General features: G+C 32.0%; 1 protein-coding gene across 1 annotated transcript in view; it reads right to left on the bottom strand.

Annotated features, from left to right (window-relative positions):
- The window catches only part of LOC118188361 (uncharacterized), a 131,022-nt gene that overhangs the window by 94,233 nt on the left and 14,408 nt on the right, over nucleotides 1-22,381 (bottom strand). The window contains exon 2 of the mRNA XM_035358776.2: nucleotides 10,160-10,378. Coding sequence (XP_035214667.2) covers nucleotides 10,160-10,378 — 219 coding nt within the window. The remainder of the gene's footprint in view (nucleotides 1-10,159; nucleotides 10,379-22,381) is intronic.

Below are 22,381 nucleotides of genomic sequence, written 5' to 3'. Positions count from 1 at the left end.
ACTGGATAATCAAAACATATGATCTATGCGTGATATTAATAAATTCGTCTTACGCGTTATGAGAAAAGCGTAGAGACACAGGGAAACTTAGAACAAAAGAATTCCAGCTCTGAGGGATATAGTGGATGATTGTTAGCTCGAAAATAATAATGTGGGTTCGATTCCCGTTTATGGCTTGGCTGCTCTTTCTTGCAGATACAGTATCAGTTTATTCCCTGTGGTGAATCCCGAGCAACATTCTTGGTGATGAGATGGCTAAATTATCAATGGGTTCAGTCATTTAAAAAGTATCCCTTCGAGCAAGTGTCCAGCATCGAAAGGGGAGGAGGGGGGTATTAGAATAATGAAATGTCATTGAGAGCATAGATCACATTCTTTAGCTTCCCTCTCCGTAGTGAGACTTGTTACAGGGCAATAAAAGCCATGCCATGATGGAAAAATCATCACGGCATTTCACTTGCCCCCTCCTTTGTGATACGAATACACTTATTTCTACTCGATTATTGACTTTGTTACTCACACACAATTAATGAAAACTTTATAGTAACGCATAAGGTATTTCGAGGTATTTCTCCCACCTTCCTAGCATGCCTTTGTGGTGTAGTGGTCCGCACGCTGGGTGCGTATTCCAGAGGTTCGTGGTTCGATTCCCAGCGAAGGCGTTGCTCATTTTTCACATCTCCTGCTACCAAAATACACAATTAAGTAACATTGTGTATACTAAAATACACAATGTTACTTACACAATGTTACTCCTGCTACTAAAATACACAATCTTCTAAAATACACAATGTCTCTACAAAATAATAAATTTAAAAAAAGACAAAATTATTATCTAATTAAAGTTTACTGTCTTAACCAGTGACGAATTGACTCAAACACTGTGTCAAACTGTAGAAGGTGAAATAGGAAAAGAAAAATAGATGTTCCGTTAATTAAAACTGCGGATAAAAGAAACATCAAGGTTAAAATTTGAAACAGCACGGCTCTGAACAGATGATGAAGTGAGAAATGATAAATTTGAACATCAATAAACTGTTTGCGTTTGAAAATGAATGGAGGAAAAGAAAAATAACGAGATCCTCATATAGCTTAAAGTTAGTTAATTTGGGACTTAAGGACCCATTGGAGGGAATATAATAGGGAAACAGATCATATTCACTTAACTGGATGTCCTTGAAACCGAATTTGCAGCATCACGAGGTATGTCAAAACATTTATCTACGGAAAATATTAAAGATCGTTGAGGACAAGATAGATTTCTAAGACGCCGGAATGAAGACGCCAACCAGGGGTCACGTGGAGGCCGCCAGAGTCCGGCAAGGGGTACCCACGAGCAGACGTGCAACCGCAGGGGGTCGGTTCATTTTTTATGGGAAGCCTTTAGCCGTGGTGACCCCCGCGCGGTCCATCACTCTGTCCGTCCGTCTTCGCCGGTGGCCACAGACCTAAGCGTGACGCATCGGGATGTCGGGCTTGTGGGATTAGAATGGAGGTTTGTGTTCATGAGGTTCGAAAATTCGCCAACGGGTGATTTCGAATATCATGTTTCGCGGGAAATCTGAAATGAATTCCTTCACCTGCAGGTCAATTGCGAGTGGTCACGAATTTCTTCTTTCGGTAGCATTACTCATAACAGGAATAAAGTCCTGCTAGACATCTCGAAAACAACTATGTTCCTTGGGATCTTAAGGTTTGGCTTAGAGTTATCGAAGTGTTTTCCACTAACAGGCGTGTTTTTATAGCGCTGCAAATGTTTTTATTAAGTTAAATCTCCTACTTTCGGAATTTCAAAGAAATTAATTAAAGGAATCTGGATTTTCCTAATCAGTATAATAGGGATCGGTGTAATAGACAGATCAAAATTTTTATAAGAATTCGAAAATTCTTATTTGTATTTAAAGTATTTAATTTATTTAAAGTAATTAAGGTAATTTAAAAAGAAGACTATTATTGAAATAGACTCTTATATTATTATAATACAGCCCTGCGCAAAGGAAATCAATAATTTGTTCTCCTTTTTAATGTATAGGAACAGGGACGTAGCTAGGGTGAGGCAAGGGGGGACATCCGTCCCCGGGCGCAGTATCTAGTGGGCACCAGTTTGATATTATGACATTTTAGAATGAAATATTTCCTATTCTTGGTACATAGAAGGGGGCGCAAAATCTTCAGTTGCCCCCAAGCGCTGAAAACCCTAGCTACGGTTCTGTATAGGGGGAAAAATTATATTCCCCTCTTTAATTCAAATTTGTGCGGAAGGTAAAATAAGAATAAGCAGAAAATTATAGACATCCTTTTCACTGACCATTTATGTGATGAATTTCATCTACTTTGTCCTTCATAATATAATACTAAAAAATAATAAACACAGATTATTTCGCTCTTCAGTTACAGAAATCTAAAACATTTTTTTTAAATTCAAGTGTGAATCTGATTACAGATGTTTTAATATTTAAAAATAAAATCCTTTTGGTTAGGTAGGTAACCAGGGTGATTTTATATGTGACTTTAATAAGTATTGATTTTAAGAAATGGTTTAAAATATTCTTCGTAAGGGATATACATTTGAGTAATTAAATATGACTCATTTATGTCTACTCAGGAAAGTCTCATCAATCGCATTGTATTATTTTTTATTCTTTGAAATTTAAAAATGATTCATATAGGTGAAGTTAATTTACAAGACTTTATTTTAGACAATCGACAATAAAAGTTATATGTATTATAGTCATTAAAAAACTGTTTTTAATTAATCGTAGGAAAAGGGCTAGAATTAGAAAAGGCATGCAAAGAGAAATGGTAGCAAAAATTACAACAATAACACCAAAATGTATAAAACAGATAATAATTTTTACTAGAATTTTATTAAACGATTATTGTCTTTTTACTATTAGTAAAATGTTACTATATAGTAAAATTCACATCTATAACCAGAGAACCATGCAAATTTTACATTTAACAAAGCAAATTTAATTAAAATAAAAACACTACATTGAAGAATTACATGTCAAAAGTAATAAAAATAACATAAAGCAATTTACTCTTAGTTAAGAAAAAAAGTTATGTCCATACAAAAACCTGTCGAATCTCTAACTAACGGTTGAGATGTCAGATGTTTCAAAAAATTTTTTTTGACTGTTGCCATTTACCGTTAGGTTATACATCTTTATATTCATTACAAAGAAAGAAAAATCTGATGTGGACACCACATGACTTCCTTGTACGGAATATTAAATTATACGCATTTTTTCCTTGAATTTCATTTAAATTGATTGGATTGAATTAAATCTACTTCGTCGACAGCGCATAAACCACAATAGAATAAATGCACTCTTTAAAATTCACTATATTTGTTTACTATAACGACACTCTGAATGCACAAAATTTACATCATTTGAACAATTACTTATCGTTGCCTCATGTTCTATTCAAATACTATAATAAAGCTAGAACGATGTATGAAAGAAATTAAGAAAACAAAACAAAAAAGAAACAGTTTTTCACAGACGATTGAGTATTTCTCATTCAATTAATTCAGTTCTCACTTCGCGACAAGGCAAAAATACATAAAAACTCAAAATATCCGTATTAAAAATTACGAAGTAAATCTTAAACACTTATTTCCTCGAAAAAATTCCAGAAAGGATTAAGCATGATTTAATTGGCAATAATAAATGAATGCGTTATTTTTGTTGTTGCGAAGCTTAGTCTCTCTAGATTGGCAACAAATCTACAATTCTGCTGTTTCAATTGTAAACAAATATGTCCGCCATGTTATTTAAAACTTAACCGCACTTAAACAGCTTTTACATTGTTGATAATTGTACAAATATTGCATCCAGAATTACGAAAGGCATAAATACCTTAACTGGAAGATAAGAACAACATAATTCAATCATTTTTAAATCAAAAAATGTACAATTTACAAACATATAAGAGTAAAGAAACTGAGATCATTGAGCCGGGTAACAGAGTGGATATATATATAAATATATTTATATACGTTTGGTGCGGCCGATTGCAACCAAAATACGAGGTGCACATCTACATGTTATAGCAGTGCTATATACAAAATTTCAACGTTCTGAGGCTATTTGTTTTCGAGTTATGCGAGATACGTACGTACATACGTTCGTACAGACGCTATGAAAAATTCTCTTCAGAATTAATTTAAAGCAGTTTTATAATTTTTTGGAGGAAACGAGTCTTTTATTCTGTCCTTACATACAGATATCACGCAAAAACATCGTTAAATTGCATTCGATAGCGGTCAAAATGGATATTTTCGTTGAAATATGCTGCCTGAAACTTTTCGTGATTACAATACTTCCTTTTTATTTCGTACAAGGAAGTAAAAAAAGTGTACATAATTTTGATTTCGGGCAATTCTTAAATTTATATATTTTCGCAATTTAAAATACGTTTAGAAATGAATGTTTCGTATTTAAACATAAAAGAATCTGAAAGGTTTCAGGTTTTTAACTGTCGCTCGCTTAATGTTTTTTTACGCTCTCCCTGAGCTTGCAGTCTACCACTCTGCTGTTTGTTACATTCCCTTTTACTAACCCCCTTCCCATTTTTTTTTTTTTTTTGGTCTTTTTAACTTTATTATTAAGCATCATTTTCTTTGCCTTTACGCCATATATAATTCACTAGCAAAACTTAAAAAATGTTAAAAAGCATAACAGTATACGTTTAGAATTCCCGATGCAGCGTGAAATGTTGGCGTAACAGTTTTCTGTTTTCTTCAGTCTTTTCCCAGTTCATCATATCAATGTTCAGTTTTCTTACTAAGATGGATCTACAAAACTTCTTTTTTTTTTTTTTTTTTTTTTTTTTTTTTTTTGTCTTTTTATAACGTTTTATGTGTTAGATTTATTTATTAAATATCACGTTCTTTTATCTTACGCCACATAATAGTCGATTCAACAATAAAAGCACAACAGCATATCTTTAGAATTTCCGATAGGCATTCTCGCACGCTGCAGATGAAAATATTTTACTCGTACAGTGTTGCCACTGCTCGCTATGAAATCATTCAATCTGTTTGTCAAAAATTCGTTATGCTTTCCAAAATATGAAATAAATAATAAAACAAGTTCGAAACAAAACTTTCCCGTGTTCGAGTGGAGGATTACGTTATTCAAAATTTGATCTCTCTAGGTACCATTATTTTTTCCCGCATTTATGCAGATTATTCATTATTTATTTCTTTAAATAGAATGCAAGGCCATAATATTTGGTGAAAAATGATACGCTGTTTATACTGATTAAACGCAAAATGCTTCTGAGACTAATAGTATCGCATTCGGGAACGTCACTTTTGGACTATTTATTTAAATTTTTGCCCTCCTTTCTGTTTAAAAAGTTCATAAAATATTTTTATAAAACGTTCTTAAAGGGAAATAAAATCCTTAAATTGAAGCAAAACTTTTCTCTCATTTAGCAATAGAATTTTTTTTATTTTTCTCGGATGATGCGTTCGATTATCGCATACTTGTTTCGGAGAATTGGAATCATTTCAAACACAAATATTTTAAAATGTGGCCATCCAAATATAAATATTTTGTCACATTAGTATATTAGATGAATGATAAATGATAAATAATGATGATAAATGATATGATAAATAATTTTTGATAAATGATAAATAATAAATAATTTTACGAACGATAAATAATTTACTAAATGATAAATGATTTTACTAAATGATAAATAATTTTTACGAATGTAAAAATACCTTGTAATACCTTGTAAATGGTAATAAATAGTGTTTATGTGAGTATCGTTTGCTTCATTTTATTGTTGCAAACAGATTAATTTCTTTTGTTTTTCTTCCTTTTTAGTTTTGAACTTTATGTGTGGCAACAAGATAATTGATTGATAGAATTGTGTTTGTGACAGCTATGTAGAATGGCTCGCTTATTTTGTATCAATTATTTCGCATCGCTGACATTTTACTTATAATTAGTGTAATGAAATAAAAGTGAAGGAATACAGTCCATTTGTTGATTGATTATTGTTTGCAAAACATATTAAGTTAAAGAACAAATAGAATTAACCCTGATACTTGACACAGAACTCAGATAACAAATCCTTAGAATTGAGAACTTCGGTTAAAAAACAAAAAACAACAACAAAAAAAAAAAAAATCAATTTCACTGTTCTGTTTTCCCACTTTAGACCTGTGTCGTTCTGAAACCAGCTGTTTTGTTATAACCATTGTTTTGAAATTTAAATCGGAAAGAAAAAGTACTTCTCTTGCTTATTTTCGGTAGACTTGGAAACACGCTTATTCTACACGAAGCAACATTCGTTTCTGAAAGGTGTTTACATTTCTGGAGCTGTATTCCACAGCTTGATGTAAAGTTAGGGTTCAAATGTATACAAAAGAGAAGGATGTACGCAAGAAAAGTGTTGTTTCGAACCATACATAAATGCACGAGTTTATTCAGTATGTAAAGTTTTTGGGGTGTTTGGATGCATTTGGCATTGTTTCTTTCCATGAATAAATATTCTAAAAACTAAGGGAAACATGGCTGTTTTCGCAGATTACAATTTCATCTCATTTTATATACAGTAGAAAGAATGTAGTCGTGAGAATAACAGGTAGCAGAAGAAATATATCCATAAATAAACATTTCGGTTTACACTTCTACAGAAGGCATTAGATGTATTTCTTTCTTCGAAATATTTATTTATGAGAGAAAATAACATTTTTGAGATAGCACCTTTCAGTCTACTGCGAAAATATTCAGCTGCACAACAAAGGCTTCAATTATATTAAGATTTTAAAGTCTTTTGATACACTGGAAAAGATTGGATTTTTTTACACGAATGTTCTTAATTTACTTGAAAGCGACCTGTATAAATGATTGCAACATATTTTGAGTGCATGCATATCGTATATATGACTTTCAATGTTGGTAAAATTCTTTTTCTTTTCTACTAACGCATTTTAAGTAAATTATCTAATAAATCATTAAAATTTCCAACTGCTATTCTATTTGCAGTTATTTCATTTCCGTACTATTTGAAAATGTAAAAATCGTATTTTTTTTATTTCTCATTTAATTATTAGCCCGAAGGGCAGTAGCCCAGAAGAGTTATTAATTTCGTTTTGGCATTTTACGTTGAAAACTTTAAATGTCTGTTTCACTTTTCAAATTGTTGCCACCAAATATTATCGACCTGTGTTAGATTTAAAGAAATTAAATAGTGAAAAATTTGCATAAATGTATTTATGTTTCTCACTTTGCGATAAAACAACGGTACCTAGAGACATAAAATTATGAATAAGGTAATCCTCCACCGAATATGGGCATACGGAAGCCCTAATTTTGAATTTGTTTTAATATCTAATTCATATTTGTAACATTTTAACAAATTTTTAATTAACAAACTCAACGATTTCAAAGCGAGCAATGGCACAACACTGTAAGGAAAAAAAAAAAAAAAAAAAAAAAAAAAAACATTTTTATCTTCAGTGCGCGAGACTGTGTATGGGAAATTCTAAAGACATGCTCATTTTAAAATTATTTTGCGATATTGCTGTTGAACTGAATTTTATGGTTTAAGTGCGAAGACTATACTATTTAACAAAGGTAACACACAAAGTGTTAAAAAAACGCCCCTCTGGGCGTAATTTAAAATCTGAAACCTTTCAGATTTTTTTTTTTTTTTTTTTTTTTAGAATGTTTTCAAATGGAAACTCTGCTAATGATTTATGAATCGATATTGTCGATTCATAATGTAAAATCTGAAAGCTTTCAGATTTTTTTTTAAATATATCTAAATAAAAAATGACAAATTTCATGCAACATGAATAGTTATCACTATATGTTAGAAACAGGAACCTTCACAGAAACCTGAACATGAAACAACAATGTTAGAGCAACACTGTTATCTTTGTAATTCATTCAGAAATGACAAACATTAAACTGTTCAACCCTGTTGACGAACTTCAGAGCACACAACTTTTGCCAGCATGAAGTAATCTTCACTTTTACACTGGGCATGGTATGCTGCATACGAAATTATTTAGCGTACGTTATAAAAGTTGTTTTCTTATATCTTCTCCAAACAGTAAAGGAAGCTGTTTTGTTATCTTAATACATTTAAAGGGAAGAATGTTCGGAAGTTTGCCGCCCAGACGGTATAGAGGCTAATTTGGTCTATGGTTTGGTTTATTAGATTACAGCAAAGCACTCGAGGGCTATCTGCTTTAAGGGAGGGATGCCTACGTGGAGGACGTTTTAAGGAAAACTGGCTCGTATACACGTTACACATGGTTAAAACCAAGAAAACACCCATGCAGCCAGCCCGTTCGCGGGATTCGAACCTCAGACTGAACTACCAGTGTTCAGCGACGTTACCGCTCGGCCCCTGGTGGTCCTGGTATAGAGGCTAGGGGAACCGACTACGATACTCAAAGGCCCGGGTTCAAATCCCGGAGAAGGCATGGTTGTAACTGTCCGCCCCTACAATAATGTGTAATTATGTATCAAATTAACGCGTAATGTAGCATGTATATGTAACTGAGCATCATATTAATGCACCATATTGATGTAATCATATTAATGTAAGCAGTATTTCATGTGCAAGCAGTAATTTATGTGTAAGCAGTAATTCAGGTACAAGCAGTAACTTATGTGTATGCGATAATTTACGAATAAGCAGAATTTATATGTTATCAGTAGGCAGTAATTTATGAGTAAGTAGTAATTTATGTTGAAGTATCGATAAACTCCCGGTGCGCCCTTATGGGGCTTCAGGGAGTTGTTGCGTCTGGATAGGGGAGGGTGTGGGACATATGCTTGTTTACCTCTATTAGACGCCAGGCGTCCCCGTCCTCCGTCACCTGTCACCTACATAGGAGGTAACTAACTGTATATCCGCCCCTTCATAGGAGGCCTATTAGATGCCTCGACAATAAAAAGGCCATCAATTATGGCCATAGAAGTGGTCATTGTCGGAAAATGACAAAATAGTGCTAGCAGTTCGAAAATGAAATGTTCAGAAATTTGTTCAACAGTCCTCATAGATTTCTTTAGCAATCTAACGCCTCTCTTGAAGGGAAGGTTGAGTTCAACATCAAGCCTTTCTCCTGTTTGAAATGCATCATCATCCAAAATTTTCAAAAGTATCGCAAATACTAAGAACGCTTGTGATTATTTTCGTCATGATATCATCTTTTAATAGAAGCAGTAATTTCAGTAAGTAGAATAGTTTTGACTTGAATACTCAAAAGATTCCAGGTGGCAAACTCTGTCATTCGGGCACACTCTGTGAATTTGATGAACAGATTAAAAGAAACACTTTTTTTTAGGCTTGAGGCTTTTCCAAAGTATATTTTTTATCTCTTGGATGGTAAACGAAATGGAACTCTTCAGAGAACAACATACCACGTCATTACTCGCTTCAAATGATGGATATTTTTAGAACCATGCACTTTTTCTCCTCCAACCTGCATACAGATGGTGATCGATAGAGCTCAAAAAGACATCTCGAATATGATCTGGCATTGCGTATGTAGATTTCCTAAAATAGCTTTCTAAAATCGAATGAAATGATTCATTACCGTAGAGAGATAATAACAAAATTTTTCTTGATTTGCATTCTTTGACAGTCATTCACTTGAAAGACATTCTCATCTGATTATTTTTCTGACGTTATTGATGTCTATACTAGATGACACTTATCCTTTGAAAAAATATTTAGATTTTGAATAATTTACATTTTGAATTACTTTTATATTTTGAATAATTTACATGTAAACTGCCGAAAATTAAGAGATACCCCGTATAATAAAAATTTTCGATCCTGTCGTTAAATTCTCTTCTTTCACTGAAATTCAGTTCAATTTCAAATATATCGATGTATAAGCATCATAGGCTATGATTACGATAGCAACAAATTTGCATTCCAAGAAAATATTAAAACGCCATCAATTACTATGTTTGAAATATTTTTATGACCGTTAAATATAAAGTACATTTCGTTTAATTTTGTATCATTTTAGACCAAAATTTAAAAAGAAACAACTGCTGAAATAACTTTTCCACAATTTTCCCACACCACTCTTTGCAAGAAGATTTAAAATGCTATTTTATTGAAATAATGCTGCTGTGAAGAAAATCAGCAAATGGTAACTTACCAGTGAAGGATAGAAGGCTGAAGAGTCGACCCCTGTAAAGTTGGGGTAGGCCTGGGGTTCATACAGCCGCGGGTGGTACGTAGTAAGCAACCTGGAATCATAGGTGGCAGGCAAAGAACATATTGAAGAGGAATCCACCCCCGACGATGTGCGCCCAGAGGAGTCACCTCCACAGCACGGAGAAGACACAGAGCTCGTGCTAGTGTTTCCCACCATTAGCTGTAGAGAAGAAAAAAATCCAATTAAATCTCTGTCTCGTTTTCCTGTGCTAGAGAAACACTTATATCTCTTGTCACGGAAACTGGCGTGAGCCAAACAAATATCGTGATATAGGTTTGAAGGGTATTCCATAAAACAATATAACCTGAATTGACTGCTTTTTATCTAGCTAAGTTTGTTTCAGTTATAAATATTTGAGCAGGTACTTTAAGAACCTTGATGGGTTATTGTAGTAAAGAAACCCAAGTATCCGTCTATCTGCACTCAAAAATACGAAGAAATTTTAATTCGAAATTAACTTTTATAAGTTATTATTTGAGTGGCATCACATTGTGATACCTTTTCCCATGTTCAGATTTAAATTGGTCGAACCCTTTAAATAGGTTTAAGTGGAAGGAGGAATTTATAATAATGTACTTTTGTTTCAAAAGTGCTGGTAAATTCCTTCGAACAAGTTTAGTTTTAATGAGAAATTTAAAATATTTCGCATTAATCTATTTAAAGAGATTACTTTTTGATAAAATCAAAATCAAAAAGTAATCGTAAATTACTTTTTGATTTTATATGTGATAGTAGGCTTAGTGAGAAACAATTTATAATCAAGTCCAAGCCTCTAATATTGGCCAAAACAACCACAGTTTCAACACAGAAAATGGTGAAATGGCCTTTATATGAGAACACTGTAGAAATAAACTTAATAAAATTAAAATTTTATCGTTGTAAGTACCATTACTTAAGACAACATTTTGATCATTAATTTTTTCTAAATAATGAGAGAATAGACAGATATAGGACAATGAGATAGAGCAATATTAAGTAGGATAAATATAAATTTAGAAATAATTCCGACAAATCAAAGGAAACAGCAGACTTCCCTATTAACTTCATAATATTATTGTAGCTGAGAAATGTTAAAATTTTGGCTCTGTAGACGCAGATTTTAAGAAATTTTAGAAAGAAACAATGATTTTAGAAAGAAAAAGATTTTAAAAAGATTTTAGAAAGAAAAAGATTTAAAAAGATTTTAGAAAGAAAAAGATTTTAAAAAGATTTTAAAAGAAAAAGATTTAAAAACGATTTTTAAAAGATTTTAGAAAGAAAAAGATTTAAAAAATATTTTAGAAAGAAAAAGATTTTAAATATATTTTAGAAAGAAAAAGATTTAAAAAATATTTTAGAAAGAAAAAGATTTTAAAAATATTTTAGAAAGAAAAAGATTTTAAAAAGATTTTAGAAAAAAAAAAAGATTTTAAAAATATTTTAGAAAGAAAAAGATTATACAGTTTAAGGAAAAACTGTATATTTTCTTTCAAAAGACATGGCGAATTTTATGTAACTATAAAATTAGTTTAACTAAAAAGTTTATGAAAATTATCGATTCTTGTTTATTTTGATTTACGTTTATATTACTTGCAGTAATAATAGGAGTTATCACCATTTCATTTTTCTTTGTAAACGAAAATGATGAAACCGATACGATTTCACCCTCTTCCAACTACACCCAAAATTCGCTTATGAAGAAATACATTTAAAATTATTAAATTTCGTTATGATTACCAAATAGTAGACTGAATTAGAAAAAAAAATAATTCACATAACTATAATCCTGTCATAAACTAAGCAAATGTGATTAAAAAATATGAATTTATTTCAAGTTACTTAGTGATATTCAAAAGGGATCCTTTTGTCATACTACTTGTTTCTATCTCTTTTCAAAACGATTATGCGACTGACTGACTTTTGAATATTTGGCCCTAAGCTAATAGTTCAAAATTAGAAAATTGAACAAAAAGGATTATGACTATTTTCATCATTTTTCAATGCAGTATCTTTCTTTAAAAATACATTAAATTTAGATTTATCATACGGATTCGCTACAAAAAAAGTTTCATTTGTTCTTTGTTCTATCAAAGATTTCTTTGTAGAATAACAAATTTTATGAAATATAATAATTAATATACAGGAGAGATAAACATTTTAGAAATAAATCAATCAGATCCTTTTCATCTGATATGTAGAGAATGGGGAGGGGGAAATGAGAGTTTTAGAGGACATATTAAAATTTAATTTCTTCAGATTCTGAGTTCTAGCATTTCTCCTTCGAATTCGAACGTGGATTTCAATGAGAATTAGGAATATTTCCTTCTCTGCCTTAAAAGATAGCTTTCAGAAATTTTCCTCCAAAAACTTAATCCATTACCTAAAATTTAAATTAAGTTTTCATGATTTTTGTTAATATGCGGATAATTCTTTTTAACTAACTTGTTTGTGGAAAATATTTTTTTTCCATGATACGTTTCCGTATGAGGTCTATATAAGCATTTAAATGTTTATATAAGCATTTATATAAGGTCTATATAAGCATGTTTTTACTAAAAGGTGTTGCATAACCAAAATTTTCGAAGTCAGGAACATACCTTATTTGATTCCTTTCTTAAATTGAAACTGTGGATCTACTATCAATAGTACTTATTAATATTGTAGTGTGATCTTTTTATATATACCCTACATAGCCATGTTATTTGTTTAGTCTTATTAATTTTCTATTTATTCGTGTTTTCTACAATATTTTTAACTTTTCATTTATCACAATTTAGAAGTATTTAAAAGAGTTATCCTTTTACAGTCTTTCATAAACACAGTTTATACTGAAAAATGATTCAAGTCTCAGAAAATTAAATTAAAATTCAACTAAGGTTTGAATTCATTCAAATAATTTTGAAAGAACTTAGCATAACGTGTAAAAATTTTACAATCCATAATATCTGAATGACAATTCATAGTTTTTAATCAGCTAGCTGAGTTGGGCAAGTCTTATTATGCAAAGTGACAATTAAAAAAAATTATAACTATGTATTGATATTTTCAGCTAATAATTATCAAAAGCTGCTTAATAAGTTTAGAATTGTTAAATATCGTAATCGGCTTAAATCTGAAAACGTTTTTAAGACTTAATATCATCCTATATTACATATTATGTAAAATGAATTTTTTTATTTAAAAAATTCCATAGAATTTCTATAGAAAGATTTTTCTAACAGACCAGACTAAAATATCAAATAGACGAAATAGACGGAAAACACATCACTGTAGAATTTAATATGGGGTGGGGGTGGGGAAGAGCTTTATTTGAAGTATATTTCATTAGACTAGAAGAAAAACACGCTAATGTGACAATCAAAATCGTAAAATACAAGGTTGTTTTTTACGATTTTGATAGATTTCGATTATTAAAACTCTTTCCCTTCGAAAGACTAACATTAAAAAACTAACCTTTAATGACTGAAATAAACACTGAAATCGTAGAAAAGGATTATTAAAGCTACCTGTTTCATATTGCTTGTTAGTAATTTTTTTTTTTTTTTTTTTTTTTTTTTTTCTTTTCGTCAGAAAGAAGAGAGAGAAAAGTGAAAGTAGGAAAAACACTAAAGCTAGGACGACAATATTTTTGCAGTTACTGGCTAAGAACATTAAAAATGACAAAAATGACATAGAATAAATAAATAAAATATATTTTGAATACACAGCGATTATATCAGAAATGATAACTAACTGAAACTAACTAAAACTTTCATCTTACGTTAAATTACCTTGCATATTGAAGTCACTTAAAATCAATAATTATTTCCTTGCATCTCATGCATGAAATCAAATATAAAAATTTACAACACTTTTTGCTATTTTAAATATCTTTTAAAATTTAAAGTACGCTTACCATAACGCTCCTTTCAGAGTTCTTTATGTTTGTTGAATCAAGTAACTTTTTTTTTTTATCTGATCCTGATAGAATTTAAAAGAATTAATTTTTTTTGCGATCGGTTCTGATAAGATGAACAAAACTCACGTGATAAAATAATGTCAAATACATCATGCCGTTTATTCTTTTTGTCAAAAGAATGTTAAGATGAAAGAAATTATCTATAAAGCTTTTACAATGATGAAGTATCATACAATCTATTTAAATGTAAGTGGGGGTGGGTATCTTTTATTAATGTCGCCATTTCCTCTACATATATTATAAGGGAAAGAGAGCTTTTGAATTTCTGATTTGTCGAAAAGATATATATTTTGTAACAGACCTATTTAATTGTAATTGAACTATTTTATTCACGCCATGAACTCATGAACTGTAACCGAACTATTTTATTTAAACGCCATCTCGTGGCGATATAAAAAACGTCAGTCGACCTCCAGCCGCCATGATGATAGTTTACTATGTCTCTGTTATTCAAATGTTTGATGTTCCATTTGGTATATGTTTCATTTTTTATGTATATTTTTTTTGTTTGTAACCGTTCCTGTGTGCTCTGTTAATAAATCCTTTTAAAGCTAGCCGGCATTAGTGTCTATTGAGGAACGGCTACATCACAATTTAGTTTAAAGGATTCTAAATTCCGAGGCAACAGTTTTTCCATTTAACGCATTTATTATCTAGTAACTAACTCCTTGCATTAAAGTTCACGGTTTGAAATAACATATCGGAACTTATGTTATAAAACTTGAAACTTCACTTTTAAGTACTCAAAAATATGTTCTCTCTTAAATGTAACCATTAATGTAAAAAGAAACGAAAAAAATGGGACGAATAATCCATTCATTCATTATTACAAGATAATCATCCGACGTAAAAGCTATTGCATAAGAGCATTTTTCAGTTATTATTATTATTTTTTTTTTTTTACAATGGCACACTGTGATAAAGAATTAGCAATCTCTCTTTAATTATTTATTTATTCGCAAGTGAAAAGGACATCACTTTCAATAGGCGTTTCAAGACAAATAGCTTTCTCAAACAGTTGCTCAACAAATTATGTTTAAATATTCTACCTATGCTTTTAGTTTTTTTTTTTTTTTTTTTTTTTCTGTTATAATTCACCACAAATATTGCAAAAATAAATTTAGAACTACCTCTGCCAAATGCTTTTCACGAATCTTTTATGTTACAAATATACATGCTTTTGCAATGCTACTACACTTTTCATAGTATTAAATATATTTATTTATAATACCTTTGAAGTAATATGTTTCTTTGGAACCATTAATTTACCTGAAAGCCCTTAAATTGTATCCTTAAATAAAAGGCTTCCATTCTGAGCAAAGCGTGGGGCTTAAATTTAACCGGGACTTCCAAAACAAAACCTTCATTTTCTTATGATCATGATGAACATATATTCGTTTTGTTTAATTATTATCAATTTGTCCCATAAATAGAAAAGATTTGAAGATAGAGCATGAGAAATTTCATGAGACATAAAACCTAGCTAAACATCGAGTACCAAAATATGATTTCAGAATAAACCAGGATTTCAAAAAAAAAAAAAAAAAAAAAAAAAACCTTCATTTTCATGTCTTATGATCATTGATGAACATATAATTGTTTTATTTAATTATTATCAATTTCTCACATACATAGAAAAGAATTGAAGATACAAATATACATGCTTGTGTAATGCTATTACACTTATCATAGTATTAAATATATTTATTTATGATATCTTTAAGTAACATGTTTCTTTGGAACCATTAATTTACCTGAAAGCCCTTAAATGGTATCCTTAAATAAAAGGCTTCCATTCTGAGCAAAGCTTGGGGGTTAAATTTAACCAGGACTTCCAAAACAAATTATGAGAAATTTCAAGAGAAATAGAAACTAGCCAAACATCAAGTACCAAAATATAACTTCTGAATAAAACTGTACAATTCTAATTCTTTTCGGCTAAGAGTAAAACTTCGAAATGAAAACGAGTAAAACATAATCCACAAGAACATAGATTTTTAAGGTAATTTCTGGGTTTGTAATCAATGTGTTGATTTTGTTAAAGAATAACAGTTTTTTTAAAAAAATTCGCATAGGGATATCAAAAGCATCCTGTTGGCGAAAGCCTCTGTTATCTAGATCTTTCTTTGTTCAAACCGAACATAATAAGAAAATTAGTTTTTGTGCATGCAAGCACGCAAATATAATGTATATATTTATTTACACACATCCGCGCAAGGGGCCCAGCAGCGGCCGAGCGGTAACGTCGCTGAACACTGGTAGCTCGGTCCGAGGTTCGAATCTCGCGAACGGGCTGGCTGCATGGGCGTTTTCATGGTTTTCCCCATGTGTAACGTGTATACGAGTCAGTTTCCCTTAGAAAGTCCTCCACGAAGGCATCCCTCTCTTAAGGTAGATAGCCCTCGAGTGCTTTGCCGTAACCTAATAAAACCAAACCAAACCACATCCGTACAGGCTTTCTTTCATGCGGGCTTTTATCCCTATAGCCATATTCTCTTTGGACTTTTCTCCGTTTCGGTGTTTTTCTTTGCGGATATTTTTCACATGAAAAATCACAACTCTGGTTATTTTTCCGAGTGCGTTTTTTTAGACGGAGATGGAACTTTATTTGTTTACCGTTGAAAAAGAGTTGATTTGGAAAGCAGCTAATGGTGAACCAAGATATAACCAAGTATTATACTGATGAACCAAGAACCAAGATATTACCATTATAAAATCTAATCTTCTTGGCTATCATGCAATGTGACTACTTGGATGTCAAACCTTTTGCGAATTCTCGCACAGGCGTGAAGATGAATACAACAAGGAAAGGGTGTAAAAGGTACAGACTTACGTGCATGCAACAGCACCGACTACTTGCGGCGAAATCTTAAAGGTAATTTAACAGTAAATTTAAAGTTAAGAGTAGTGCTGGACCACACAATTTCATGTCTAAACCTCACAGGCTAACTCAGAACCTATACTGGCGTTATACGAACTAGACGGCCATAATGCGTAACCGCTACTAAAATTAACAGCTGAAGAACAAAACGACAAACGTGCGTTTCACAGCAGCGAAAGCACTCTTTATCTAACCTTTTTGTTTCAGCTGTTTAAATATTCTTGTTTACCTACTTAATTTGCATCCTGGAGAGGAAAAGCGAGGGGAAATAAGAGAACTCAGAAGAGGGTCAAAATATTAAAAAAGGAAAGAAAATTTGAAAGGTTAAATTACGTTCAAAGGGGCGGTCTTTTTTTTTTTTTTTTTTTTTTTTTTTTTAACATTTTGTCTGTTACCTTCATTTATTAAATATCACGTTCTTCGCACTTAAACCATAAACTTCAGTTCAAGAGCAATACCGCAAGATAATTTTAAATTGAGCATATCTTTAGAATTTCCAATACAGATCGCGCGCTGGAAAAAAATAAAATAAAATAAAATAAATAAAAATGTTTTTTCTGTACAACATCGCCATTGTTCTCTTTGAAATCCTCGAATTTGTTAATAAAAAAAATTGTTAAAGTTTTACAAAATATGAAATCGATCATAAAACAAATTCCAAATTTGGACTTCCACATGCCCATATTCGCAGGAGGATTACGTCATTCAAAATTCGATGGCTCTATGTACCGTTGTTTTATCACAATGCGAGAAATATACATACATGTATGCAGACTTTTCATTATTTAATTTCTTCAAATATAATGCAGGACTCTAACATTTGGTGGCAACAGTTTGAAAAGTGAGACGGACATTTATAGTAAACCAACGCAAAATCGCAAAACGAAAACAATTGTCCTTCAGGGACAAAGCTTCTTTGGACTAATAACTGTTATTACAATTTAACAAAACCCTATACCATAAAATACTATTATCCTAGACCCAATATTTTATTCATTTTGGGCAGCTTTCAGAGTACTAGAAGGTTTTCTTTAGTTTTCGATCGTCATTGGCTAAAATTTGAAAAACATATTTTTTACAGTTGTTTGTATCCTGTGAGCACATTTAGCATTACATGATAGTATCACTGATTTAAAATTTAAAAAATTAATATGTTGATCACGTTTGATTTCGCATAATTAGCTCCAGCAGGGAATGGAAAGGTAAAATAAATATCTTCTCATTCTATCTTCATGGCTAATATACATTCATCCCCAGTAGCGGATTCCGTTAAATTATGGAGAAAGATGTGACTAACTACCCCATAAAGACACTGCTCTCATTTCGTTACCGGGCAGGTGGCAAATGAACTTGTTCCACACCCCGCTTTCTGGCACCGTATACGAAAGACGAAGGGGCCCTGAAATCCGGCCCGGATGCTCCCCTCCTACGGTTCACCCCGTGACTTGTATGTTTTGGGAATCGATTTCTTCCCGGGCCCCCGGGGCGCCCCGACAAGTGTGCGTGTGTTGATTCCCAGCTCCCCGCCGGCCCGAGAGCTTGCATTCGCTAACCCAACATTCTTAAGTATTCGCATATATATGTCCATTGTAAATACATTTCGACTGCGAAGTCTCCGATTTATGGCCTGGCGCTTTTCGTCTGGACTAACCGGTTTCTTGTTCTTTTCTACTATGGGAGAGGATGGGAAGTTAATAATGATTGGAACTGCGGGGGAATGGACACATGGTGATATATTTGCGATCTCTCCAGGCTGTTGATTCAAGTTAGTAACGAAGTGAATGACAAAACATTGCACATTAGTAAGTAATATAGTTAATTGACAACATTATTCGCTAACATTATTTATGGATAAGATATTCCGCGGAGAAATACAGCGGCAGCACAGCAGAGAACGGCAATATTTGCGCGGGAAGTTTTAAAAGCTTCTTCACTATTAAAAGCGGTAAAATGCGAAAACTGTGGACGAGTCTAATATTAATATTTTTAGAATGCATCCATTTATTCAAATGCATGTGATTAGAAAAAAGCAGCTTTCTCTGTTTTTCATGTTTCAAGACATCCAGCCATATCGAAGAGCCTACTTGCCTGTATGTTTTTTATATGAATGCCTGTACAGCCACCACTCGCTATAACGACCACTCAGTATAGTGACCGTTTCCTTTCATCAACCAGTAGGAAAAAACCTCGTTTATGAGAATACATTAAATTGGTGTTTTCTACAATGAGCATCATTACACTATTTTCTTGTAGGACTCGAGCGGTTATTATAATAACATCTACTATACGTTTGTTCTTTTCAACAGTCTCCATAAACTATGATTCTTCTCATTCTTTTGAAAGAGACTCTGTAGGGACATAGGGATTTTTTTTTTTTTTTTTAAAGCAAGGAAACTGAAGAATGTGCAATGCCCTCACCGAGACTCGAACCCCGGACATATCGAATACGCGCCGAGCTTGCTAACCATTACACCACGAAGGCATGCTGAGAAGGCGTGGGAAATACCATATAACTCTACTTAATAAAAAAAAAAAAGAGGAAATTTTATTAGAAATTATATATTTTCCTACATTCAAATTTTTCTCTTCACTTAAATTATCCGAAACTTGATAAAATTTTAATATTTTTTAAATATTGGACTATTAATCTACCTCAAATTAATTTGTGCGATCAACAGTTTTTCAGTACCTACAATTTTAAAATAAATAGGGAACAATTTGAGGAATTTTTCCAAATTTCTTTCTTCTGTTTGATTAAAATTCATTGAAAACATATCGGATGAAAAAGATTTCGTATTACTCTTTACAAATACCTTAGTAAGAAAAAACTAACGCAAATCTTGTTCGAAACCTTGAACTGAACTTTTTTTTTTTTTTTTCAATTTCCAGTGACGGGGCATATGAACGAGAATAAATACAAGTAGTAGAAACAACATCAAAATGTTCAAAAGTTTAATTGAAAAATAAAAAATAAATGTACGTACATGTTTCAAAAAGAAACTTAAAGTTAAATTTTCTGAGTTTTGAGTTTAAGATTTCTCTTTCAATAATAATATATATAAAAAAAAATCTATTAGCTGAGTTTGAACCATAAGATTGTGTTTCTTATGCTAATGATTTTGGATGCAAAACCTTGCTATGTTTAAAGTTTAAGTTTTTAATATGAAACCTGTCCTATCATTTATTCCAAAATGATTCTTCATGTTTTTAGTCCTTGAAAATATATCTTATAATTCTCAGTCATTCCAACGTGCTGTTTTAAGTAGCTGTGCCTTGTTCATTTTTAAAGATGAATTAAAATTATCTCTCTTTCTTTTGATAATTTCCTTCTCTTAAAAAATGAGCATTAAATAATTACAAATTGTTTTTGTAAACACTTTCATTGAAAATAACTTTTTAATACAATTTTATACATACTTTTCTTGATGTACGAGCCCACCAGCGGCCGAGCGGTAAAGTCGCTGAACACTGGTAGTTCGGTCCGAGGTTCGAATCCCGCGAACGGGCTGGCTGCATGGGCGTTTTCGTGGTTTTCCCCATGTGTAACGTGTATACGAGCCAGTTTCCCTTAGAAAGTCCTCCACGAAGGCATTCATCCCCTTAGGCAGATAGCCCTCGTGTGCTTTGCCATAATTAAATACACCTACACCTTGATGTACAAATTTATTGTTTTACGAATATAAAGAATTCTGAATTAAACTAAAATTTGCAGTTTTGGCATACAATTAAGTGCCTCGTGACCAATTAATTTTATTCAAAACTACAATATTTTCTTCGCTTATCCAAAGTCCTTAGATACTGAAACAACAAAGTTTACTATTCATAAAAAAAAGGATGAATAAATGCATCAGCTACGCTGTTTTGTAAAGTTCTTTGAAATCGTTCTTAAAATGTTGTGATAAAGATTCAGAAGTTTTACATTTATAATAATTATTCAGCAGTTTTCATCCCGAAGATTTCTAAAAATGATGAGGAATATTTAAAAATAATGATTCAGCAATTTTCACGCGTTAAACGTGGTTCGTACAAACCAAAACGTTAAAGTTTTGTATGATATGTTGTTCATAGCTGTCCGTTTATTTCGCAGATTTAAAGATGATTGTTGCTTACCCAAATTAATAAAATCAACACTACATTAAGTTATGTTTCTTCCTTTCTGCGCAAGTCCCACCAGTAGATGAATGGATGAAGTTCTTGATTACTGGTAGTTCAATCGACGTTCGTCTTCCAACGAGTGAGCTGACAGCATAAGATTTTCGTGATTTTCCCTGCGTGCAATATAAATCCGAGTGCAATATAAATCCGAATAAATTATTAGTCCAAAGGGATTTGAATCCCGAAGGACTATTAGTTTCGTTTTGGCATTTTGCGTCGGACTCATAAATGTCGGTTCACTTTTCAAACTGTTGCCATAAAATGTTAGAGTCCTGCATTATATTTGAAGAAATTAAATAATGAAAATCTGCGTAAATGTATGTATATTTCTCACATTGTCATAAAATAACGGCACATAGAGTCATCGAATTTTGAATAACGTAATCCTCCAACGAATATGAGCATGTGGAAGACCAAATTTGAAATTTGAAATTTGTTTTATGATCGATTTCCTATTTTTTAAAACTTTGACGAATTTTTGATTAACAAACTCAAGGATTTCAAAGCGAGCAATGGCAACGTTGTGCAGAAAAAACATTTTTATCTCCAGCGCGTGAGTCTCTGTATCGGAAATTCTAAAGATATGCTCGTTTTAAAACTATTTTGCGATATTGCTGTTGCACTGGATCTTATGGTTTAAGTGCGAGGAACATGATATTTAATAAAGAAAGGTAACACACAAAATGTTAAAAAACGCCCCTTTGGACGTAATTTAAAATCTGAAACATTTCAGATTTTTTTTTTTTTTTTTTTTTAAGTTTTTTGTTTTGTTTATTAAGGCAAAGTACACTAGAGCCATCTGCCGAATGGAAGAGATACCTTCGAGGAGGACTATCTAAGGAAAACTGATTTGTATACATGTTAGACATGGGGCGAAACGACGAAAATATTGATGCAGCCAGTCCGTTCGCCTCGATTCGAACCCAGATCGGAACTACCAGTATTCAGCGATTTCACCGCTCAGCCTCTGGTGAGGCGATTATTTTTAGGAAATCAATCCTTTTTTAAAAGAATGTCTCCTAAAACAGGTAGGACTGTGCGCTTTATGGTCATAGTTAATCCATTCCTTTTCTAAAAAGACCTATTGAATACATACGTTAAAATAAAGAAATTGGATAGCATTATAGTTCAATTTTATTACCGTTACTATAGCCGCTACTTTGAATCAAATGATTTAGTTTCTGGACCA

Source organism: Stegodyphus dumicola, chromosome 6 (assembly GCF_044657685.1).
Source record: "Stegodyphus dumicola isolate Sdum_Otavi_A_Nest chromosome 6, ASM4465768v1".
In the NCBI taxonomy this organism is placed as follows: Eukaryota; Metazoa; Arthropoda; class Arachnida; order Araneae; family Eresidae; genus Stegodyphus; species Stegodyphus dumicola.
Note: the sequence above shows the minus strand (reverse complement) of the source record. Positions and strands in the feature narration are given on the sequence as shown.